The 23,782-nt window shown below is 28.1% G+C and overlaps 1 protein-coding gene across 1 annotated transcript in view; it reads left to right on the top strand.

Moving 5' to 3' along the window:
• The window catches only part of LOC111630923 (sorting nexin-14-like), a 35,829-nt gene extending 13,419 nt beyond the window's left edge, over window positions 1-22,410 (top strand). Inside the window, exons 10-29 of the mRNA XM_023375085.1 lie at window positions 817-931; window positions 1,022-1,177; window positions 2,419-2,543; window positions 2,632-2,690; window positions 4,845-4,868; window positions 4,970-5,049; window positions 6,770-6,825; window positions 6,899-7,082; window positions 7,159-7,192; window positions 10,283-10,433; window positions 10,511-10,613; window positions 11,431-11,471; window positions 11,540-11,610; window positions 11,716-11,770; window positions 14,806-14,914; window positions 14,982-15,146; window positions 15,218-15,248; window positions 15,315-15,379; window positions 21,670-21,761; window positions 21,878-22,410. Of these exons, the coding sequence (XP_023230853.1) occupies window positions 817-931; window positions 1,022-1,177; window positions 2,419-2,543; window positions 2,632-2,690; window positions 4,845-4,868; window positions 4,970-5,049; window positions 6,770-6,825; window positions 6,899-7,082; window positions 7,159-7,192; window positions 10,283-10,433; window positions 10,511-10,613; window positions 11,431-11,471; window positions 11,540-11,610; window positions 11,716-11,770; window positions 14,806-14,914; window positions 14,982-15,146; window positions 15,218-15,248; window positions 15,315-15,379; window positions 21,670-21,761; window positions 21,878-21,949 (1,788 nt within the window). The 3' untranslated portion in view covers window positions 21,950-22,410. The remainder of the gene's footprint in view (window positions 1-816; window positions 932-1,021; window positions 1,178-2,418; window positions 2,544-2,631; window positions 2,691-4,844; window positions 4,869-4,969; window positions 5,050-6,769; window positions 6,826-6,898; window positions 7,083-7,158; window positions 7,193-10,282; window positions 10,434-10,510; window positions 10,614-11,430; window positions 11,472-11,539; window positions 11,611-11,715; window positions 11,771-14,805; window positions 14,915-14,981; window positions 15,147-15,217; window positions 15,249-15,314; window positions 15,380-21,669; window positions 21,762-21,877) is intronic.
• Window positions 22,411-23,782: the final 1,372 nt, after the last annotated feature.

Below are 23,782 nucleotides of genomic sequence, written 5' to 3'. Positions count from 1 at the left end.
ATGGACCCAGCCTTTAAAGTCAGTTAATAAATATAAAAAGAAATGTTTGATTTTACAACTAGAAAAATCCACTAATTTTATAAATAATACATAATAATAATTTTTCAAAAATCTGATTGAACTGATTGTTAAAAAAAATTGAAACAGTGCAAGTCATGTATTGATTGACAAAGACTTTATTTAAAATTTAATATTGGCATGGAGTTGTATTATTTTCTTTCATGTAATGTTTTAAAATAAAGTTGCATGTTTTATTGAATTCTTTTGCAATATGACATTTTACTCTAGGAGATTAATTAACATACAATTTCACAAATAAAATAATAGAAACAATGTGCTAATGAAAGAGAAGGACATTAATAACTACAGTAAAGAATAGATATTCAAATACTCTTTGCTTTTGCTCTTTGCATTGAAATACATCTTCAGAAATGCATATAAATATATATATATGTATATATATATATATATATATACACAATTGAATGCCGTTGCTATGTAAAATAACCAAACAAATAAAAAGGGTTGTTATGTATACCCAAATAATGAAATGCATGATATAAAAACTTGAATAATATATAAAATTAACAAAAATTAGAAGTTGGAATAAGGATCAATAGGATATAAATTTACTAGAAATGGTTCAAAGCATACTAGGGAGCCATTTCCACAGTGTGAGTAAGTTGTTTTATGGAGTTGTTTATATATATATTTAAGTATGTTGTGTATTCTCTTAACATAAAATGTAAATAATGTAGTAATTGATTTACAGATTCATAAATCTGTAATATAAAATTACAATTTTTTCTTTTTTAGATTTTACAAACAGATCTTCAGACAATCTTGTCAACTCAGAATTTACTTTTTTCCTTTATGCAATTTTTAAAAGAGGAAGCATCTGTAAATGTTCTTCAGTTTTGTTTAAGTGTTGGTAAATATATGTTTAATTAAATAAAAATTTATCATTTATAAGAAATATTTTATGTAATTTTCATTTCTCAGAATACTCATCTTTTTACAGATGATTTTAATGCTCGTATTTTAAATCCTGATTTAAGTCTCGAAGAAATGAAAGAACTTCAAAAAGAAGCTCAAAATATGTATAATACGTATTTTGCACCAAATGCTGTGGATAAAATTAAATTTTCAGATGATATTGTTGAACAAATAAGAAATGGTAAAATTCCAAGTTTGAGATTTATATAAAAATTCAATAAAAAATAAGTTAATATGTTAGTTTTTCTTTACATTAAAATATACTATTTTTAAATTTTATTATATATAATCATGTTGATCCTAAAACAATGAGCTTCACTTATTGTTCAAAATTTGTATGTTAATTTCTGGTTGGTATTTCATCTGAAACAGTAAGAACAGTGATTACCCCATTTGGCAACTGACTTTTTGGCTACACTATATATAACTAGATATAAAAGTAAGTTCATGATCACTACATATTTGAAAAAAATTAAAATAATCAGATATTATTTATAATCACTACTAGTAACACCAAATGATTTATGTTTTCTTAGCAGATGACATTTTTAATTTGTCTACATTTTTATTGTAATTAAAATTTAATTTTTTGGCTGCAATTTGAAAAAACTGTAGACTTATATTCCCATTGTCATCTGTCTATCTGTCTTTCCTTAATCTTGAGAAGAGAGTTAGATGAAAAATGAGACCAGATATGGAAACCTTAGAGGCAGGAAGCCCTGATTATATGAACTTCCAATGCAAACTGGAAGTCACGTTATTTCAATTCAAAAGTATTCCCCTGAAAGATGTTAGGTAGATGACTGGCACAACTTCATTGTTAAAGGAAAAGTATGATGTACAGGGGCAACCACTACTAATTTGAGGTGGAGAGCATATATTTTAATTTAAATAAATTAAAAATATGATTAAAAATTGCAGTCTGGCATTGTGATGATGTCACAATAAACAATTGCTCATAGTGTGTATTAATAAAAACTTAATGCTTAATAAATCTTTTTATTCATTTATTTTGCAGATTATATCTGTATATCTGTATTTATAATTTCAAATAACTATAATACAGAATAATTTTATCAAATAAACTGACATTAATATGTAATAATAAACAAGTATTTACACAATTAAAACATTAAAACAATATATGTATACAAATTTTGAAAAGAAAATAATTTAAATAATCAGAATGTTGCAGTCATTCTTTTTATTTTGCATAATAATTTTAACTTTTTCAAGAAAATTTTTTACTATTTGTAAAGATTTTTATATAGTTTTTTTAGTTCTTTTTGATTTTCAGTAAGACTATACATTTAACATTTGTTATAATAATTTGAAAAAATATAAGTATTTAAAATAAGTTAATATTTTAAAATTTTGTAAATTTGTAGTATGTAAATTTAAAATATAAATTTTAATTTTTAGTTATTTATGGTCCAGTGGAAGATATTGTAAAATTACGTACCACATCGCCTTTATTCAGAGCTTATGATCATGCATATAACCTTTTGGAAAATACATTTTGTCCATTGTTTCATCAGAGTGATAGGGTAAAATGTTCAATTATTTCATTTTTACATAATATAAATTAAAATTACTTACATTTGTATATATAAACATTTTTTTTTATTTGAACAGTATTATAATTTATTATGTGGTGAAAGATGGAGTAGCACTGTAACCAAAAATCTAAATAGGTATTAAATTTTTTAATAGAATTTTTATTTAAGATAAAATATTATATGAATAAGGAATTTACATATATAAAAATGTTTTAAGAGATTGAAGCATTATTTCAAAATAAATTTTGAAAAAAACTATACATTCATAGAATTTTATTAACATTGGAAATAAGTGATAATTTTTTGATAGAAAATGAAGTTAAGAACGATGAAACCAAACGACTGCCAGATTTTAAGTTGGGCTATTTTACTGCTGCTACTAATAATTAAATACCAAGTAATTTGGTACTAGAGGTAGGCATTAGGTGCCATTTCTTATTAAATTTAATAAACATAATTAAATTAATATTTATTAAATAATTTAGAATATTCTGGAAGAAAAGAATCAACCCTGAGTAAGACTTGAACCCGCAACTCTGACTTACCATGCAGAGTGGGAGTTGCTCTAAAATAATGGTAATGGTAAAACAGCCCGATTTAAAATCTGGTAGTCGTTTGGTTTCTTTATATAATATCAGGCTTTAATATGTTTATATATGAAGTTAAGAATGATTAGAAATATATATGTTAATAAAAACATTTTGATTTTATAAAAAATAATTTATAAAATCATAGCATTTTATGTAAAATAGATTACTTAATAATAATAATAATAATAATAAAATGCTTTTTTGTATTTTATGAAGGTAAATTACTTTAATATTTTAATCCAATAAAAATTATTATTTATTCAATTTTTAGTATCTGTTGAAATAAATATTTACATTTAAGTTTATTTAATTGTCTATTGAAATATTTATTAATCTTGTGACAATTTTTGAAGAAAAAGCAAATTTTTATTACATAGAAAAAAATTTTCAAGTACTATTTTATTTCTATTCTTTTATTAAACAAGAGAACAATTTTACAATATTTTATGCTATTCTTTTAATGTCATAAAGAAGTTTTACTTTTTCTGATTAAAATAAGTTTAAAGTAATTCATTAGCATGCTATTTCTTCAGCTATCATTAGAAAGTTTGACATGAAAAAAAAAATATCAAGACAAGTTCAAATTTGGTTTGGTTTCTCTCTCTTTTTTAAATCTCATGTAAATCTAAGTTAACTGATTTCCATTAAGGGTGGGATTTACTCATAACAATGAGATTGAAGTTGATGACATAACCTTAAAATAACATGATTTCATCAAACTCAGTGAAGTATGGTACTGAAGACAATGTACATTTAGTTTCCAGGTTTATTTTTTTTTCACTGAATTATATCATTATTGTAGTTATAAACAGTATTTGATTAGAAAATCAATTAAAAATCTATAATACGTATTTTGCACCAAATGCTGTGGATAAAATTAAATTTTCAGATGATATTGTTGAACAAATAAGAAATGGTAAAATTCCAAGTTTGAGATTTATATAAAAATTCAATAAAAAATAAGTTAATATGTTAGTTTTTCTTTACATTAAAATATACTATTTTNTTTAATGTCATAAAGAAGTTTTACTTTTTCTGATTAAAATAAGTTTAAAGTAATTCATTAGCATGCTATTTCTTCAGCTATCATTAGAAAGTTTGACATGAAAAAAAAAATATCAAGACAAGTTCAAATTTGGTTTGGTTTCTCTCTCTTTTTTAAATCTCATGTAAATCTAAGTTAACTGATTTCCATTAAGGGTGGGATTTACTCATAACAATGAGATTGAAGTTGATGACATAACCTTAAAATAACATGATTTCATCAAACTCAGTGAAGTATGGTACTGAAGACAATGTACATTTAGTTTCCAGGTTTATTTTTTTTTCACTGAATTATATCATTATTGTAGTTATAAACAGTATTTGATTAGAAAATCAATTAAAAATCTTTATTAGAATTTATAGGAATACAATAATTTCAATTTTTGTTTTAAAATAACAAAAATGTTAGCATTTTTTTAAATAATTTATTTTTATAAAATTTTTTATTACAGAATTAGTTAATGTATTTCATATTTTAGATGTTGGTTATTTAAATGTAATGTATGTTAATATGATTCCAAGCACATTTATTTAATTGATGTCATAATATATTTCATACACTATTTTGTTTAATTAATGTCAAATATATTTTCATATATTTATAAACTATAAATTTCTGTATTTTAACTATTTATTTGTCTGTTACTATGCTGAGTTTTTATGGAACACATCCAAATAGGTATAAAAGAATTTAAAATATATATAACTTTTTGTTTAGTTAATTGTTAATACATTTAAAATTTGGATTTGATTATATTTTGAAATTTCATGCTTTAACAGAAGCACTAAGAAAGGAAATGAACCATCAACAATAGCCAAACTAAGTCACAAAATAAAAGGAGTTTTTGTACCCAATATTGGTAAGTTTTTTCTGTATATTTTTAAGTTGATACTGTTATATGCAAATTCAATTATGCGATTATCACAAATTATTTCTTTTATTATTACTTAAAAACATTTTATTCGTACTTTTCATTGATTATCCAGTCACAAATATCTAACTATATAATATTTTAATTATTGTTCGCCCAATTTTTTAACACAAATATTAATCTAATATATCTGTAGATTAAATAGAATGTTTTAAATTCATTTATGCCAATTTTAATTACAGTTTATAAATTTTCATTTTAAGAAACAAATTAAAATTAATTGGTTTTAATAATTAAGTTAAAAATTAAGAGAGTTATTAAGTTAAGATTGTAGGAATTTAATTGTTAATATCAAATTGAATCAGTTGTGTTTTGTTTAAGTTTATTCTTGATTCACAGTAATGAAAATTTGATCATGTTATAAAAACAGAATTGATTATGATGTTAATGTCAAAAGTTATAAAACTAAAGAGTTTTAAACACATTATGAGTAAATTTGAAGTTAAAATATTAAAACAAATTTATTTAAAATAGAAATTATGAAAACTGCTAGTTAATAAATTTATAAATGGTATTATAGTTAACTTAATAATTCTATTTTAGAACTAATTAATTATAAAGATTAGTTTTTAATTAAGTTTAATTTTATAATAATAGTTAATACATTTTTTCAAAAAACTGAAAAAAGAAAAATTATACACACATGTACAACACTTTGACATTAAGTATTCAAATTTTGTGTAAGTTTCTTAAAACGGATTCTTGTGAATCTGAAAATATGCTATTTCAAATAAAGAAGTTTGAATCCTTTCAGTTTTTTAAAACAAAACTATTTTTAAGATTTTGTGATAGCCTACTGATTTTTTTAGAAATTAATAGAAACAAATATTCAATTTTTTTTAATTATTGTCTATTAAAATGATTAAAAAGATCACTTTCTTAATAGAAAGTGATCATTTTAAATACCTTCCTTGAAATATATTTGTAGAGAAATAGAACACATATTAAAATTTAAAAAAGTGATTGAAAATATAAGATGCTAAAATTTTTCAGAAAATTTTGGAGAGAGTCAGAATTCNTTTCAAGGTCCCGAGTCCAAAAATGTAAAAATCCTCCAGGGTCATTTTTTGACTGATCGCCAAACTATCCCTCTGTTATATAGGCTATAACAGTCAGTAAGGTAACAATTCTTTACTTAAATTAATTCTAATCGATAATTTTAAAATAAATAAAAATAGATAAGCATGTAATGAGCTATATTAATACTTTAATCTGTATTTTATCTTCAAAATTCCTCTTAAATATAAGTTGTATATTTTTTCAAGTACAGTAAATTACATCCGGATGTTCCAGCCCATTTGTTCAACTGATATCTATATTATTATTTCAATCTCACCTTGACAGTAACTAAAACAAGTCATGTTGACAACTGTTCCAAAAAATGTTTCTTGTTAATTTGCCCGAAGTCGATTTGGATAAGTTCCAGGAATCTTTTAGTGTTGTCGTCGACTGCTGGATTAATAATCAGCGTGCGGATACCCAAATCCTTACCATTTTACTTCATGTTATGTTTTAAATGTTTTATAGAAATTGAATTGTAGAAGTAATAAAAGTTTAAAAATATATAACTCCTTCAAAATACACAAAACAATTTAGATTAATTAAAGTAACTTAAGATATTAAATTATCATCATTTACTTTTTTTAAGATGATGGTAGGTTTTTTGAAGAGGAAGCTGGAACAGATTTAGCTATGGCTATGCTTGTAAGTTATATAAAATATATTGAACATTTGATTATTGTTGTATTTTATTTTTAACATATTTAATAAATTCTAGTCAGAAGCTTCGTTATCAACAGAACTTACTGAAGAAGGTTTCAAATTTTCTGATGATCCTAGATTGAAAACTTTAAGTGCTTGGAGAGTTTCTATACCTCGTGTCGAAACTTTGATGGATCATAATTGTAAATATTATGATGCATTTTATGTTGAGGTGCAACGAATAGATGTTAGAGAAGAAGGTTTGAATTTAATTTTTTTTTTTTAACTTATTTTTAATACATTACGAAAGAATGATTTTCTCTGATTCTTATGTAGATGATCCAGATGATTTTCATTGGACAGTTAAAAGGTAGTGTTCAAAAAATAAATATTTTATTTACTTCTATTATATTTCATAATTATATACAATGTACACAATGAATAGGAGTTCTTTTTAACATGATTATGACTTGATAATGTACATAATAGTCAGTTAAGTATATTATATATATTCATTTAGATAGCATATATATTATAGAATTCTCATATATCGTATTTTCTCAATTAAACCCTGGTCTTTGAATAAACTTCAGTGAATAAAGGTTCTGTTAAAAATAAACCCTGAGTTGAAAAGCTTGGGAAATGTGTTGATTACTGCATTGTATAGGATAATGTAGTTTAGAATGAGAGGTACAGAATTTAACCAAAATTATACTACTACAAATTGTCTACAGTTGGACAACACTTCTATTTTAAGGTTCACTGGAACATTTTTGGAAATAAAGTTATAAATATTGTTGAATATTGACTATGGAAAAGTCACAATTAAGTTCATAAGTCTAAATCAGCTGAAGGATAATTAGGAAAACTTGAATTGGAAAGAGATGATGAGTTTGAATCAGAAGATGTAGACAAAATCCTGATTTCAACAACATTGAAACAGACATGAATGACAATGTAACAGCCAAATTTGAAGACACTGAATCAGATTACTTATAAAAACAGTGATTATTTTGAATGCTGTAGCTGTGACTTATAAATACAGTCAATAAATGATTTTGATAGCTCTGGAAATGTATGAGTAACAAAGATATTTAATTTTTATTCATTCATCTCTTGTTCAATGTAATAAATCTTGGCTATGAAAAAAATCCCAGATCTTCAAATAAACATTAGAAGAATACATGTTATTTAAAAATAACCTCTTGGAATTTAATTGAGGAAATATCATAGTTAATTATTGTATTACTTGGCCTTTAAATTTTTTAGAAATATTTTATGCAATTTGAAATAAATCTTATTCTATTATGTCTAAAAAATGTATATATGTATATAATTCTTTAAAATATATTCTGATTATCTTAAAAGAATATTTATGTACAAAATTCTAATGTACACTTTTTACTTTTATCATTGATTTTTGTTTGATAGTTGGCATTGTCAACATGTCAAATGAAACAAAAACAATATGCCATTAGTAGTCAAGACTTTTATTAAAGAGAATTTAATTATCTATTGTTTTACTTGAAATGGTTTTTTGACTGGAAACATTTATCTTATGAGATTTTTTTAATGTGAATTTCATTATATAAATTGCTTAAAATAAGCAGTTTCTTACAGGATATTAATTTTATTCAATATCTCGTCATAAAAAATACTCTGTAGATTTCTATTTGTAATTGTGTATTGTCAGGACACTGGTAGCATATTATTTCAGAATTTTCTGTAAAATTGTCAGTTGGTTGGACTTTGATGACCTACATATTCATTTTTGATATTTTGAAAGATCTATTCATACAGAATAAAATTATTTCTTGAGTTCTTGAAAATATTCATTTTAGCAAAGTACAAATACAGGATGTTTGTAAAGCCAGTGTGTTTCAATATAGAATACATGAAGTAAATATGAATGACAATTATAAACAGTGTTGAAAGTGACCCCTCTTAGCATCAATACAGACTTGGATCCTTATTTTGTTTCTAAACACTGCTATCAGTTGCTTGCTTGAAAGACTGAATGAATGCTGTTATTGCTGTTTTCAAGTCATCCAGCATGTGTGGATGATCTTGATACACTGCAGATTTCACTGCTCCCCATAGATAAAAGTCTGGTGGATTTAGATCTAGTGAGTGTGGGAGCCACGTGTCTTTCAAAATAATGCGAAAATATGATTAGAATCGTTGTTAACTTTCTGCTAACAACGATTTTCCAAACACACTGTATTTTTGAAAGTCATTACTCAAGATGAAAGATAGTCATTGGATAGTAAAATATTTAGATGTTGTGATGTTATTGAAAAAGTAATTTTATGAAATTTCATAATTTAATATGGTAAAAATTTTTTACATTGTGTTATTTGTATTGTTATATATTTATGGTCTGTTACAGTACATTATAATAAGGAGAAGGCAGTAGTTTTAACATATTTTACCAATTGGCATTTGATCTTACAATTTAACTTTTTAACATATTTATTTTAAAAGCCTTTAAATGTTTTAAATGTTAATTTTTCAAACAAATTAGAAGTTTAATCCTATGAGGCTGCCTCTTTCTAAATACACCCTAACTTTCTATCTAAATTTTCCCAACTGTTACAACAATTAAGCAAACAGGTTAAAAGAAGACCAAAAAAAACTTCATAATAAACATGTGAATAATAATAGATAGGATATACATCCTGCTATATTTTCATAATCTTTTGTATTTCTAGGAAATTATCATAATACTAATAAAGATCATTTTAAATTAACAAAATTATTTTTATTATTAAAAATATATAAAAATTAAAGCAGAAAACACAGTGTAATACACAACAACTAGTAGAATTTTACAAATCAAAACAATAAAAATAAGACTTTCTTGAAAAAGATACATTCAGCAGTTAGACAGACAAAATGGATGGAAAGTGCTTACTAACATCCAGGCATAGAAACCTGGCAATATGGAAGATGTACATCTCAAACTTCAATGCAACACTTGCAATGTCATGACAAGCTCATCACTGACCTGTTTGGATGTCACCACTAATAATTTGTATTATGGTATTACAAGACTTCAGAACAAACTGCACTAGAAATTTGTTCTTAAGTTTTGGACATGTGTGTACTTTAAATAACAAAACTTCTTCCTTGGTTCCGTAATCATCTATAATCCATAATGTTTACATTCCAGGATTTGTTCAAACTTTGTCTATCATTGCATTGTTTATACATACTGATTTTATGATATTATTTTTATCTATTTTATCTTGAAAGTAATTGCTAAATTTTATAATCTCCAACTTCTTCACTTATGTAAGTTATATCATTTTATAATAGGAAATAGTTTAGAGACTATTAGAATAGACCTAATATAAAATAAAACAGTTTAATCATAATGGTTTTTCTGCTTATTTATATAAGATATATATTATATATCATGGTATAAATATATAATAAAAGTTATTTAATTTTTTCACAGACAATATCATGAATTTTACGTATTAGAAGCAAAGCTTAGAGAGTTCCATGGAGAGTTGCCTGACATTCAGCTACCTCCTAAACGATCATTAGGAAGTAAAGGAAAACAATTTCTTGAATCAAGAAGACCAGCATTTGAAAAATTTTTACAAGTGCAAAAATTATATATGCATTTTAAAAGTAATTTTTATGATTTGTATATATTTTACTTTTGATTTTATGTTTTCAGGATTTATTATCACTTCCTACATTACAAGGTAGTGAATTGCTATACAGATTTTTAAAGTCACGAATAGAATTTAAACCTGGCTTTCTTCCAGAAATTAATCTAGGTAAATATATTGAAATACTGTATTTTATTAAATTTGTTGGAAGTTTTTGCTGGTTCTTGGTATGAAAAATTTAGAATGTTTGAAATATTATATTAATGATGATGAATTATCATTAAGATATATATCAGCCTTAAGATATATATATAATACATGAATATATTATACTTGAGGCTGATAAATGTATGATGATGGTTTACATAATAGTAAATTCCAAGATTAATCTATGTATAGAAATTTACTTCATTTTATATAAGAGTAATATAATTATACTTATATTAGGATATGTTGGTGAAATAATTCATGCCTGAATATGACAATAGATTAAATGATGAATTACATAAATTAATTGTAAGTTATAAATATTTCTATGGATTTTGTTAAAAGAATATTGATAATTGAGATTATATATACACATAGTTTCTACTATCTAACTCTTCTTAAAACAGTTTAATACAGCATCAAGCAGTCTACTTTAATTGTGGAAGCAAAAAATCCGAACTTAAATTTGAACTTAAAATTTTTTTGAACTTAAAAAATCCGAATAATAAATCTGTTTAAAATATTTTCATATATTGAACAGTATTTAAAATTTGTAAATAAAACATTTAGTGAAATAAAATATAGTGCAAAAAATGCAACAAGATTATATATTTCTTGTGTTTATAAGTAGTTAGATGTTTAATAAAACATGATTAATACAATGTATCCTAATTTATTTACTATATATTTTAAAGTGTTTCTTTCACAAGCTATGTTATTTTACATTTAGGTTAGTTACATTACACAATTAATTATTTCTATTAATTGCTATTTCTAGGTAAAATGATTAAAACTGTCCCAATGAAATTGATTAAAGAGGTATTGATCTTTCTAGATGTATTAGTTTTTAAAATGAAGCCCATTACAAAATTTAATTTCTTTTACAGAAAGGTCAACATTTAGAACCTTTCCTTCAGACTTTTGTTGTATCAACAGAAGCAGCAAAACCAAAACCCAGGTATTTATTATAATTTTATATTTAAATACTTTAAAACTTTATTTTTTGCATTCTTTAAACATGTTATGTTATATTTTATGTATTTTTAAATGTATTTCATTATAGTAAGCATGATTGGAAAGAAATATGTGATGTACCTGAATCTTCTCTTTTAGAAAAGGTAAAAATTTTTATATACAGTCAAACTTGATTATAATGAACACAGATATAACAAGTTCATGGTTATAATGTGCAAAATACCATAACAATTTTAATTTTTGCATATTTTTATACATTTTCTCACGGTTATAACAAGGGTATACGGATATACTGAGCAAACTTTTGGTAGCTATACAAATGCACAAACAATCTTAATTGTTCAAGTAGTAGGAAATGCAATTCTTGGAATATATTAAACTGAAATGGTTACTTAGTTTTATGATCACTGGATAATTAGTTTTATGACCTGCATGGATTACAGACCTATTTATCACTTAACTTTGTTTTTGGAGACTGTCTTTTTTTTGACTAGCTTCCAGCCCTACTCTGCCAATTTGCCTAATCATCACTATGATTGCAAAATTACCATAAACTTTAGTTATAAACATCTTTTCTTCATAGACATCTTTCTCATAGATGTCTGTGAAGAAAAGAAAATATCTCTTAGTTTACAAAAAAGTAGAAATTAGAAACATGGTGCTAAAAACATTGAAGTGTGTGGAAAGTTTCCTTTGTCATGTTCAACAGTATCGACATTATGAAAAAATAAAGCAGACATTAATTTTAAGATTTGTAGATAAAAAAGACTAACTGAAATCGGACATATTATTACAGTAATTAGTATTATCTTTAATTACAAAAAAATAAATTGTTTAATATTGTAAGGAACCAAGTCCGAGCATTATTTTTATTTACTTTTATTTTGCTTTTTATTATATTTTTGTTTGGGGCTTATGTTTTGTTAGGACGAAGGTTTCCTCACCATTCACCTTAGAAACTTAAAAATAGAAGAGAAACCAACTCACCAACGAGAGAAAAGTGTTGTAGAAAAAACTCGCACACACGTGCGCTCCCAAGCGGAAAAAACTAAGTCCGCACCAAGAAAAAGGGGGGAGACCCCACAAGCACAACTTAGGGACTCACTAAACCTTAAAGAATAAAAACATCCCAACAATTGTCAAAAAGAATAATGTAAAAGGTTAGCGAGTATTGTCGGAAAATAGGCTGCCAGACAAATAGAGAAAGTTTATTGTTAGCAAATAAGTATGTAAATGAGGGGAGTGATTGCATTCAGAATTGTGACGTCACCTCACAGTATAAAGTCTGAACGTCAAGTGAAGATGAACGAGGTGAATTCTAGTTAGCAACGAGCTTGGTGAGCTTTGTAGCAGTGAACGAGAGAGGTGTCCAATAGGATCAAATAGTTCCAAGGCAATTTTGAAGTTATTCGATTTGTGGATCGACGAATAGAGAAAGTCTTGAGAGTTGAGGAAATAGGTTCCTAGTACAGTGGTACCTCGTATAACGTACGCCTCGAATAACGGACACTGCAAACAACAGACTTTCTGTTTGGCCGTTACATGACTCGAGCATAGGACTGGCTGCGAACAACAGACTTTCTGTTCAGCAGTTACGTGAGGCGAACAATGGACTTTCTGCGAACAAGTGCGAATAATATTTTCACTCTTTTGCCGTTGCCAATGACAATCTGCTATTTTTATAATATATTAGTGTTATTAGAATATATTAGTATATCTGAAGTACAGAGCTCCCGTTGGGATTCGGCTTGCTTCCTTGTTTATTACGTACATCACCTCAGTTCAGGGTATTTACATTTATTCAAGTGTTGTGCAAATCATGGCTTCTAAAAATACAGAAAGATGATTTCAATTAAAACAATGCAAGAAATCATCAGAAGGAGTGAAAGTTGACAACAACTTTCTTGTCGAATGGGAGTGTTTCAGGAGTTTACTAACGCTCATTATCCAAACAGAGCTGAGGCCACCAGGATCAATGATCTCTACAATGACACCCTTGCCCGTCATTTCCGACAGGTGTTGAAGAAGAGAGAGAAACAGACCACCTTGGACATGTTTTTTAAGAAGCCAGCAGGCAAAAAACAAAGAATGGAACAAGAGGAGTTGACCCTGCAAGCTCCGGAAGTCTCTCCTGAATCTGACTCTAATTAAAAAACAATAAAAAGAGATCCGCTGCGATGTGTATAAAGTCTGTATCTGTATGAATGTGTGAAGAAAGTATTCCTCCATCTCTTCCTTACAATGTCTTCCTTACCCGGCATAATTGGTGACTGCTCCATTTTCATTTTTTTAATGGTACAGTATGGTTATTTTATGCTGCGAAACGAATTATATATTTTAACATGTATTTCTATGGGAAAATGTGTTTCGTATAACGGACTTTTCACTTAACGGACGTGCACCTGGAACGGATTAAGTACGTTATACGAGGCACCACTGTATATTGAGGTGACGATTAGGATCTTTAATTCATAAGAATTATTGTATATAAGTTAAATCTTTGAATTTTGTCGAATTCCAAAGGGGAATAGATTTAAGTTAGAAATTAGATTGATTTGAGTTTTGTCGGGTTGATTCTTATTGACTTTCATTGAATAAATTGTTATTTGATTTTACTAAATTTTGTAAATAGTTTATTACTAGAAATTAATTAAATATTTGATTTGTTATTGACAAACTTTGTCATTATTTAATTTTGGTGCACACTAAAAGTCCAGGCCTGGCACACTAACGCGAATCCACATAAAGTACCCGCTAGGGAACGGCTATTTCCGCACACAGTCATGTCGATAATCATTGTAAAAAGTTGGAAAAATAAAATAGTACTTTACAATATTAATTATATTTAGTTTATATAACTATTAATAAAAATACTATATAACATGTAATTATATATATATATATATATATATATATATTTGAATCAACTTATTTATAGATAAATTTTACATTTTACAAATTATCAGTAACAAAGCTACAAATTTTGCCATTTATGGAGCACCCTTATGTGTTTGCGTCTGAGGTTGCCATCCATTCCCCTAGTTATATCACTGCTCTTCACAATTATAACAAATAAATCTTTCCAGTTCCCTAGTGCTTATTATAACTAAGTTTGACTGTGTGTAATTTTAAAGAATAAGTATAGAAAAAGTTTTAGAATACTTTTTCTTTAATTTAGTTAAGAAATCCGCTGTATGAAAAGAATTCAATACATGCAAATATTAATTTTCAAAGACTATCAAATACAATCATTCTTGAAGGAATTTATGACTATGTGTTGTTTGTTGGTAAGCATTATTTCAATTTTATATATGTATATATTTCATTATTTAATTTTATGATCTTTTATTCTAGCTGTCAAAATTTACAATGTACCTAAGTGGGTTGTACAAATATTAACTACTTTTGATATTATAATTAGACATACATTTCAAGGCTTTGTAAAATGGTATTTAGAAAAAAAATTAAGACAAGCACTGAAACCGCAACGAATTGTAGAATTAATACATTTATTGAGAGGTAAATAGAATAAAATTTAATTCATATAAAATTTTATGTTTTCTATTTAATTAATTAATTTTTCCTTTCAGATGCTCTATTTTTTAATCAAGATACTCCAAGGTAAAAATATTTAAAACTTCTATAAATTTTTTGGTTGGTTTAATTGAAGCAATTTTATGACTTTAGAACAGAAACACAGAAAAAGGAGAGACTATCTTTAGTATTTCAAGAAGCCAATGAGTTTTTTCCTGGTAATACATACTTATGACTATTTTATATTTTGATTTTTTATTACTTAAGATTTAAATTAACTTATTCCAAAATAGGGAAACTTTTCTATACATTTTAAAACAATTTTTGCTACAAATAAATTATTTCAAAATATTATAGTTATTTGAACTTCTTTTTATTTACATTATTTTTGAAATAACTTTTGTAAAATATCAGTTATATAAAAATAATTAGATAATTAGTAATAAATATATTAATACATACACTTACTGATGAAAAAGTTGCATACCATGAAGGAGGCATTAGAATCAAACATGATTTTATGAGTGCAAATGTAATGATGACAGTAATAAGAGACTTTTTTTTTAACTCTTTCCACCCTGTGGGCACTAAGAAGCTGTCTTAGTGCCCATTAGCAAGCCCATTATGGGTTTGGCCAGATCCACACTGGGGTGGCTAAGTGGTGAGGAATGAGGCTCGACATATCTGGATGGACCATCCCCAAAAAATTCCTGGGAATTTTTCAACCTGTTCAGATTCAATACCAGGTTCCCAGAGTGGTGAGTTGCCATCTTGACTGCTCAGCCATTTGGCCGTCAGTAGTCAGTGATTACAGTAGCATAGCAAAGAGATAATTTCCTGTGTTATGATGGCACAATTTAAAGAAACCTTTATTTAAAAACTTCCTTTTGCCTGTGTGAGATCCTGGAGACTTTCCCTCTCCCTTTCTGTGAGTAACATGCAGTAGCGATTAATTAGGTGAATGGAAGTCACAACATTTAACCAATGACACGAGAGAAATAAATCTTCATCCAAGTTGTCACTGTCTCATGACAAAATCTTGTGATGATCCACTGGATACATCTTGTGACAGAGAAGCACCTGATGAATATTCTCACGCCCACTGGGAAAGGGTGAGATTATGAGTTTTCACCAAAGGTTCAGGGCTGACTTTACCTATGGAGCTAATAGATAAAGCTCTACCTGCCAGCTCTCGCCTCTCGACTCCCAGACAATACGCTACCTTGACCAGATCCAAAGACATCAAGTGTTATCTCCCAGAGGTATTATACTTAAAGATTGTAAACTCTCTCTCTCTCTCTCTCTCTCTCTCTCTCTGTCAACATAGACTTAAGTAGCTAGTTTGTCAAACTATAGTTAATCGATATTCTGCTCAGTGGCCATTTGTTGATTTATCTGTAGCATATTATTCAATTTTAGGTCATACACTTCTTTCACAGAAATTTCTTAATGTTCAGGAAACATGTAATCTTACAAAAACCAAATTGGAGTGAAAATATTTAGAATCTGTGTACCATACTACAGGAATAAACAAACTACTAGATTGCAAGTTACCTGCAGCAGGATTACATCAGATATTAGAAGCAGCAATTAAAGATGATGCATCAGTACATGAAAAATCTTGCTTTAGTAGTTGATTCAAATAAAGTGACTAAAGCATTGACGTCAGCTTTAAAGAAAGATGATAGTGTATTAAACTTAGGATATGCTTTTCACATTGCTTCACAATTACAAGGAGATTTAACTCCTTTTTTTGAAAGAATTGAAGATGCTATTGTTGAAGTAGATGGAAAATATTTACATTTTGAAAGAGGCCTAACAATAACTGTAACTATAATAAGTGGAACATAAAGACTTGCAGAAGCTGCTAAGAAAGCACCAGCTATTTCTAATGACCAAGCAATCAAACTTACAAATTATTTTATGAGCTGGAAGTTTGTACAAACTGTTAAAGGTGCAGCTTTATTATTAGATATGCTGAAAATCTTAACAGATAATAAATTCCATATTTCTGTGGTTGTGATTGTTGCTAGCAATAGAGCACTATCATCTCAGAATCCTAATGTACAGATTCAGTTTACAAATATATTGAGTGCTTCTCTAGGTGCATTGAATGTCGTGGCTGCTGTGGCCACTCATTTGGAGGATAATGCTGCCGTCAGGAGTAAAATGCCATTCACACCACCCATTACATCTTGAACTTCTCGGAGAAAAAGCCCTTACGTGGATTTTATAAAATCTCCCTTAGTGCAGTACCAAGTAAACCAGATATTTAATTCCTTTTTGTACTTTATCCTTACTTTGACTCATTAAACTTTTATTATTTATTTAACCTGTCTGGACCCTCTTGACTTACAACCATACTGCTCATTTAGCCCCCTAACTAGATATTAGGATGTCAACCTTTAGATGACAAGTATAATTGCAAGATGTGCAAATTTATCTTAACTGGTGTCAGACATGACAGGAGAAGGAAATTATACGATTTCCCCACCTCTGACCCTAAAGAGAGGAAATAAGCCATCCAGTGACAAATGAGTGGGCCTAACCGACCCGACGCTGCCATTAAGTGATAAGAGTCCAACACCCCTGCAAGGAGGCTTCTCACACCTGGATACATATGGCAATACACTTGGACATGAAGACATAATAGACACTGTATAGAGACCATATGCTATCCTGTGACAGATTTGCAATTCTGGATTTCCCATACATATATGGAAAAGACTGGCATCATCTGATTTCATAAATGCTTGATATGTGACAAATCTGGAGTCCAGACAAGCCAAGTGAGTATGGTAACATGACGGAGACATATCTAGGAAACCCTGTGTGTGGTCAAGCATTATCTTGCTCAAAAATAGCTGTTTGCAGCCCTGCCATGAAATGCAATATAAGGGAGAGTGTGATTTCCTGCATGTATCACTGTGCCATTAATGTCCCTCATATCAATCACTACTAGAATGACTGACTGTCATATGAGATGATTCTCTAATAAAGCATATATTAATAAGTAGTGGATGTAGTGTGCTGCTCAACAATAAAGGCAGGATTTAGTAACAGAAATAACTCAGCATTTTTATCAATTAGTCTTTGTTAACAAGATAAAAATTTTCATAAAGATTTAAAATTGTCATACATGTAATTATGGCTCTTTATAATTTGAAATGTGATGCAGTTCTATAAATATTCCATTGCCTATATGGAAAAGGAAAATTCTGTTTAAATTAATTTGAATTTAATTTAGTTTTTTGGTTTGGTTAGAGGATTAAATCTAGTAGTAGGTTTCTAATAGGAGAGGTACTGTGGGGTCATGGAAGAGAGACCTTCCTGATGGCATGCATTGCATTGTCGATCTCTGATGTTGCAGTGAAATTTAAAATAATTTAGCATAACTATTGAAAATTATCATTATTTTTCATTTATAATTGAATTTCATGCATTTGTTGTTCATTAGTGACAATCTGTTAAGTAACAATTGCTAACTTTACTTAACAGGCTATATTTTATTTTGCAAATGTGGAAAATGAAACTTTGTGCCAATTTAAAATGTATGTGAACCTGCAATGATTAATGATAAAATTTTATAAGGGAGGGAGAAAGAGACAGAAAAAAATACTATATATCTGGCAATTAAAGAAATCTTTTTTTAATGAAAACTGTCAAAAATATCCTCTGAGAAATTTACCTACCATTTGGAATTTTTTTTGCTTGTCACTCAGGTGTTGATAAAACACAAAAATGTCTAAATTTGGACCTATAGGATTTTGGAAGTGATCAGATCAAAAACAGGTCCATTCAGAATTCTCCAACCTAATTGTTGTTGATTGTTAACCCCCTTTAGAAACTAAATCCAAGCTGGTTTTGGGGCTCTTTTTGGTTGATCCTGTTTTTCTTTTGGCCATCTTAGTTCCATATCTGAAGATCAAGACCATCTCTCTTTTTCCCTAGAAACTCAAAGGTATTTGTCTCAGACACAGTTCTTTAGCTTTGATTACCAGTTCTATATCATGGTTCCTTTTATAATTATCTCAATTTGTCAGCTTACTTGTAGGCATAGTACCTTCTGTAGAATTTTAAATTTTTACATGTTAATTTTATCATTTTTCTACACTTATTTTATGTAAATAAAGCAGTTCAGTTCTGAGTTAAATAAATTAAATTTACATCTTCAATCATATTCTTCCTATGTTTTGGTCATGGCATTTCTCTCCTCCAGATGTTCCTCGGTGCCATCTTATCCCCAGATCTTAAGTAAAGAAGAAGTTAAATAACAAAATTAAGAGAGACATTAAATGTCATCCTTACAATACCTTAATAAAAAATCATAATTAAATATTTTTTGTGTTAGTATATTAAGTTAAACATAATTTGCAATATTGTATTTACAGTAATGAGAGGAGGAAAAAATGCTAAATGAATATTTAGTTAATTATAATGTAAGCATAAAGGAATTTTCTTAAAATAAGCCAAATATTTAAAATTAAATTTGCTGAACTGTAATCATCAGAAACAATTTCTATTAACATTTTGAACAGTGAAGTATTTCTGATGTATATCTGAAATTATTATTATTTTTGTTTATTAAAATAACTATTTATAACAAATGTTTTAAAACTATAATCTATAAAATTATATTTAGTTTTTTAAATATAATACAGTAAGATTTCATTTAGACCTTAGAATGCATTCCAAGACAACAAAGCACTAAATGATAGAGTGTTAAACGAGGTCATTTTAACAGACAGTAAATAGGGAAAGGGAAACATGCCACTAGCGTAGCAAAGGGGGTCTATCATGCCCCAGGCACCACTCACAGAGGGGTGCCAAATGATCTCAAAGACAAACAAGATTTGTTTCTGGAGGGAGGAGGGGGGCGCCAATAAAGTGTCGTGTTCCAGGCGCCAGTTATGTTTGCTATACCACTGGAACACACAACCAAAAATAATCAGATTTTATTTTAATTTTAAGTTATCTTTATATTAATTTGCATAATAATATATGTTAAATAACACAAACATATGTACACAGAAATGTAAAGTTCATTTTTTGTGATGAAAGTCCTGGGTCTTATGAAATTCTTGTTTTTGTGATAAAGTCGTGTAGTTTTATTTGTCACTTTCTTTTGTCACTTTCTTTAAACAAATGTCGATAGCAGGAGATTGCATCCAAAATGTGTCATCTTGCTTTTGCACTCCTTTCAAAATCTAGATTATGTGCTACAGTTTTATCAATGATTTTGGTTATTGTTACCAAACTTTAACTAAGGAAATCTGTAACAAGTTCTTTGGGTTCTTCGTTTTCAGAATCACTATTTTCCAGTTCTACATGAATTCCTTGTTCTGCCAGTTCTTGAAGATTGTTGTTGGTAAGGCTCTCACCAGAAACCTGCAGTAATTCTTCAATATCCTGCTTGTCTATATCTCCTAGTCCTGCTGTATCAATTAGGTTGACAGTTTGGTCAACGATAGGCTCTTCTCATTGAGAATTCTTGGATACCTCCGGTCATACCTTCTTTCACATGCTGTTCATGCATTTATCAGTTAATTCTTGCCAAGCAAAATCGATATTACCTATGGCATCCATGATGCTATATTTTTTCCAAAATTACATCAAACATAGATTTAAGGAAAGTACAGCATTTTGACAAATTGCCACCTTTATCTGATTGGTTCCTGTTTGGATATAATTATATTATATATGAATCAATGAAATGCAACAATAATTTGAATCAGCGTAAATTTTTAGCTTTTATTTAGGCTTGAATAGACCGTATTATATTGAATCAGCGCTAAACGAGGTCTTACTGTATAATAAGAAAATATCAAGAATTAATTTTAATAATTTTTGTTTATAGAATTTACATTACATTATATATTCTGTAAAAAAATTTGTATTTTAATCTACTGCATGTCTTCTTGATATATTAAAACAGAAATTTCAATTTTAGTTTGAATTCCATATCTCTTTAAATTAATAATTTTAGGTATTTATAAAATTGTTGTTTAGAACTGATTTGTCTTATCAGTTATAAAAATATGCTTTATCTTGTTTGATATATTTTAATTTTTATTATAATATAATTCTAATATACAGTGTTCCGTAAGTCTGGAATCATATGAGTTATGTTGATCTTTGTTTATCATTTTATAGGTAAAAACATGATGCCAAGTAAGAAGGAATAAATTGAAGTTATTTTGATGGAGAGGATGCACAGTCGCGTGAATTTTCCAAGAAGTTTAACAGGCTGCATTCAGATCATCGTGTGTGATTAGTGGGAAGTCTCGACACAACATAATAAACTCTTTGGCATCTTGTTGCCAACAGAGATTTCCACCATCAAAATAACTCAAATTTATTTCTCCTCACTCGATGACATGCTTTACCTGTAAGACAGTAAGCGAAGATCAGCATATAACTCCTACAGTTCAAGACTTCGGATCCTTATATATGAAATATAAATCAAATACAATATTTTTTGTTTCGTTTAATTATTTATTAAATATAGAGTGGCTTGTACGAATATTAGGTCCTAGTCAATACAAAGAAGGAAATAAAACAATAATTTCGTTAGTACAACATCCTCTTCTAAATAAACAGGTAAAATGGTTTTTTTTGTTAATTAACATATTTCAAAGATTTATGAAATAATTAATTATTTTTAAAAGAAGATTCTTAATTATTTTCATTACATTCTAACTCCAAACTGTTTCTAGTTGACTTACATTCTACTCGACATAATAGTCCTGGAACTCTTTCCGGAACTAAAACAGACAACAGAAAGCTAGCCGTAAAAATATTTAATAGAAATTCATCTTCGCACAAGAAAATGACCAAATATGTATATTATTACCTATATGAATGTGCCTGTATTGGGAAGTTTTGATGTATATAAAATATAAATATCATATTGATAAAATTTATTATTACCCCTTCCCTGCGATAAAATAAATTGTTTTTATCTCCCATTCTTGTATATGTAACGTATTAGCTAACATTCCAGAAATGTGCCATAAAAGTAAAAGTCATCTTTTGATTAAGATTGTTTATATAAAGAAGAAAATGAATTGTAATTATGTATAGTGTGTGCATTAATTTTATAAAAAAAAAAAAAAAATATTCACCATGTCTGTTCACCTGATAGTCATTGCAAATTCCTTTATCATCTCAGAACATGGTGGATAATGTAAAATAGAAAAACGGGTGTAAAAATATGTTTTCAGAGAAAAAAATAAATGATGATATATTATATATTGTGTGAAAATTATTTATAGTCATACATTGTCTCGTACAGACATACAGGACCTTCTAAAATGAATTCTACCATTTTAAATTACCGTAATGGTGTTAATTATCATCCAAGAATTATGTGACATTCGCCAATCAATAGAGTAACCCTCTGAATTTCATCTCCCCTCGATCTATTGCCTCTAGGAAGTATCGTAAACAAAAATGGTGACTCCATAATGAAGGTGTTTTGGGTTCGGCAGATTGGAAAGTCAGAATCATTCATCATTGTACAGCAGAAGTAAAATTCAGAGCTGTAGAAGTGTGGCCCATAGGAGGAGTGACAACAGATATGCTGTAGCGAGCATAGGAAGAATTCAAATATTGGTCAGGCATGTGACTTGCAACATGAGGTGAGCACATTGAGAGATTATAATGGGCAAAAATTTAGATTATTTTTCTAATGTTTTAATGTATAATACATTACAACATTCTTGGATAATAATTAACATAATTACAATAATTTAAAATTCTTTTTGGAAGATCCTGTATATTACAGTATTAATATATTTGACACACAAAATACATTAGGCACAAAGTAGATTTCTTAGCATTCTAGTATGGAGACTTTACTCAATGCATTTTTCAAAATGAATAGCTGACATTCTAAAATATGATATAACTTTAAATGGTTTAAAGTTGGTTGAGAAGAAATACGCCCATTAATTAGGAAGAATGAATAGGCAAATGAAAATATGATTGGTCCATAAACAAGGTAGACACCATTAGTGATTTTCTATGACAGTCTCACATATGCATATCTATGATTCCTTTCCTGATAATGAAAATTTAGCAGAGTAGAGGGTGATTTTCTAGTGGAAACAATTTAATAGATGGGAGGTTAAGGTAACAGTGTACCACTCTGGGGACATGAGATCAAATCTGGATGGGTCAAAAAACACCAAGAATTTAGCTCTCTACCCTATGGACACCAAAAGGGCCTTTTTTCATATCCATTATAGGCTCTGCCAAGCCTATAACTGTACAGGAATGGGGCTTGACACATCTAGAACTTCCCCACAAAAAATTCCCAGAGTTGGTTGGTTCTGATTTGATCCTGGGTCATTTTAAGGCTGGTATCTCAACTACCTTAGCAATTTGGCCATAATCAAAAACATTTCAAAAGTGGTCATGATCAAAGTCTTCAATCGAAATGAAGGATTATATAATTTTCAATTGACAGCAATGTAACACATGGGCAATCTGCCAAGGGAGGACTTTACTGGAAACTAGTCCCTATTTAAGTGTTACTAGTGTGAAGAAAACCCGTAAAACTCTACATAGGCAGCCCATTGCTGCAAGGCATGAACCCACGACCACCTACCAGTGTTCAG

Source organism: Centruroides sculpturatus, unplaced genomic scaffold, assembly GCF_000671375.1.
Source record: "Centruroides sculpturatus isolate CEXI.00-Female unplaced genomic scaffold, Cexi_2.0 scaffold20, whole genome shotgun sequence".
NCBI classification, from domain to species: Eukaryota; Metazoa; Arthropoda; class Arachnida; order Scorpiones; family Buthidae; genus Centruroides; species Centruroides sculpturatus.
The sequence above is the reverse complement of the archived record's forward strand: the minus strand, read 5'-3'. Positions and strand labels throughout refer to the sequence as shown.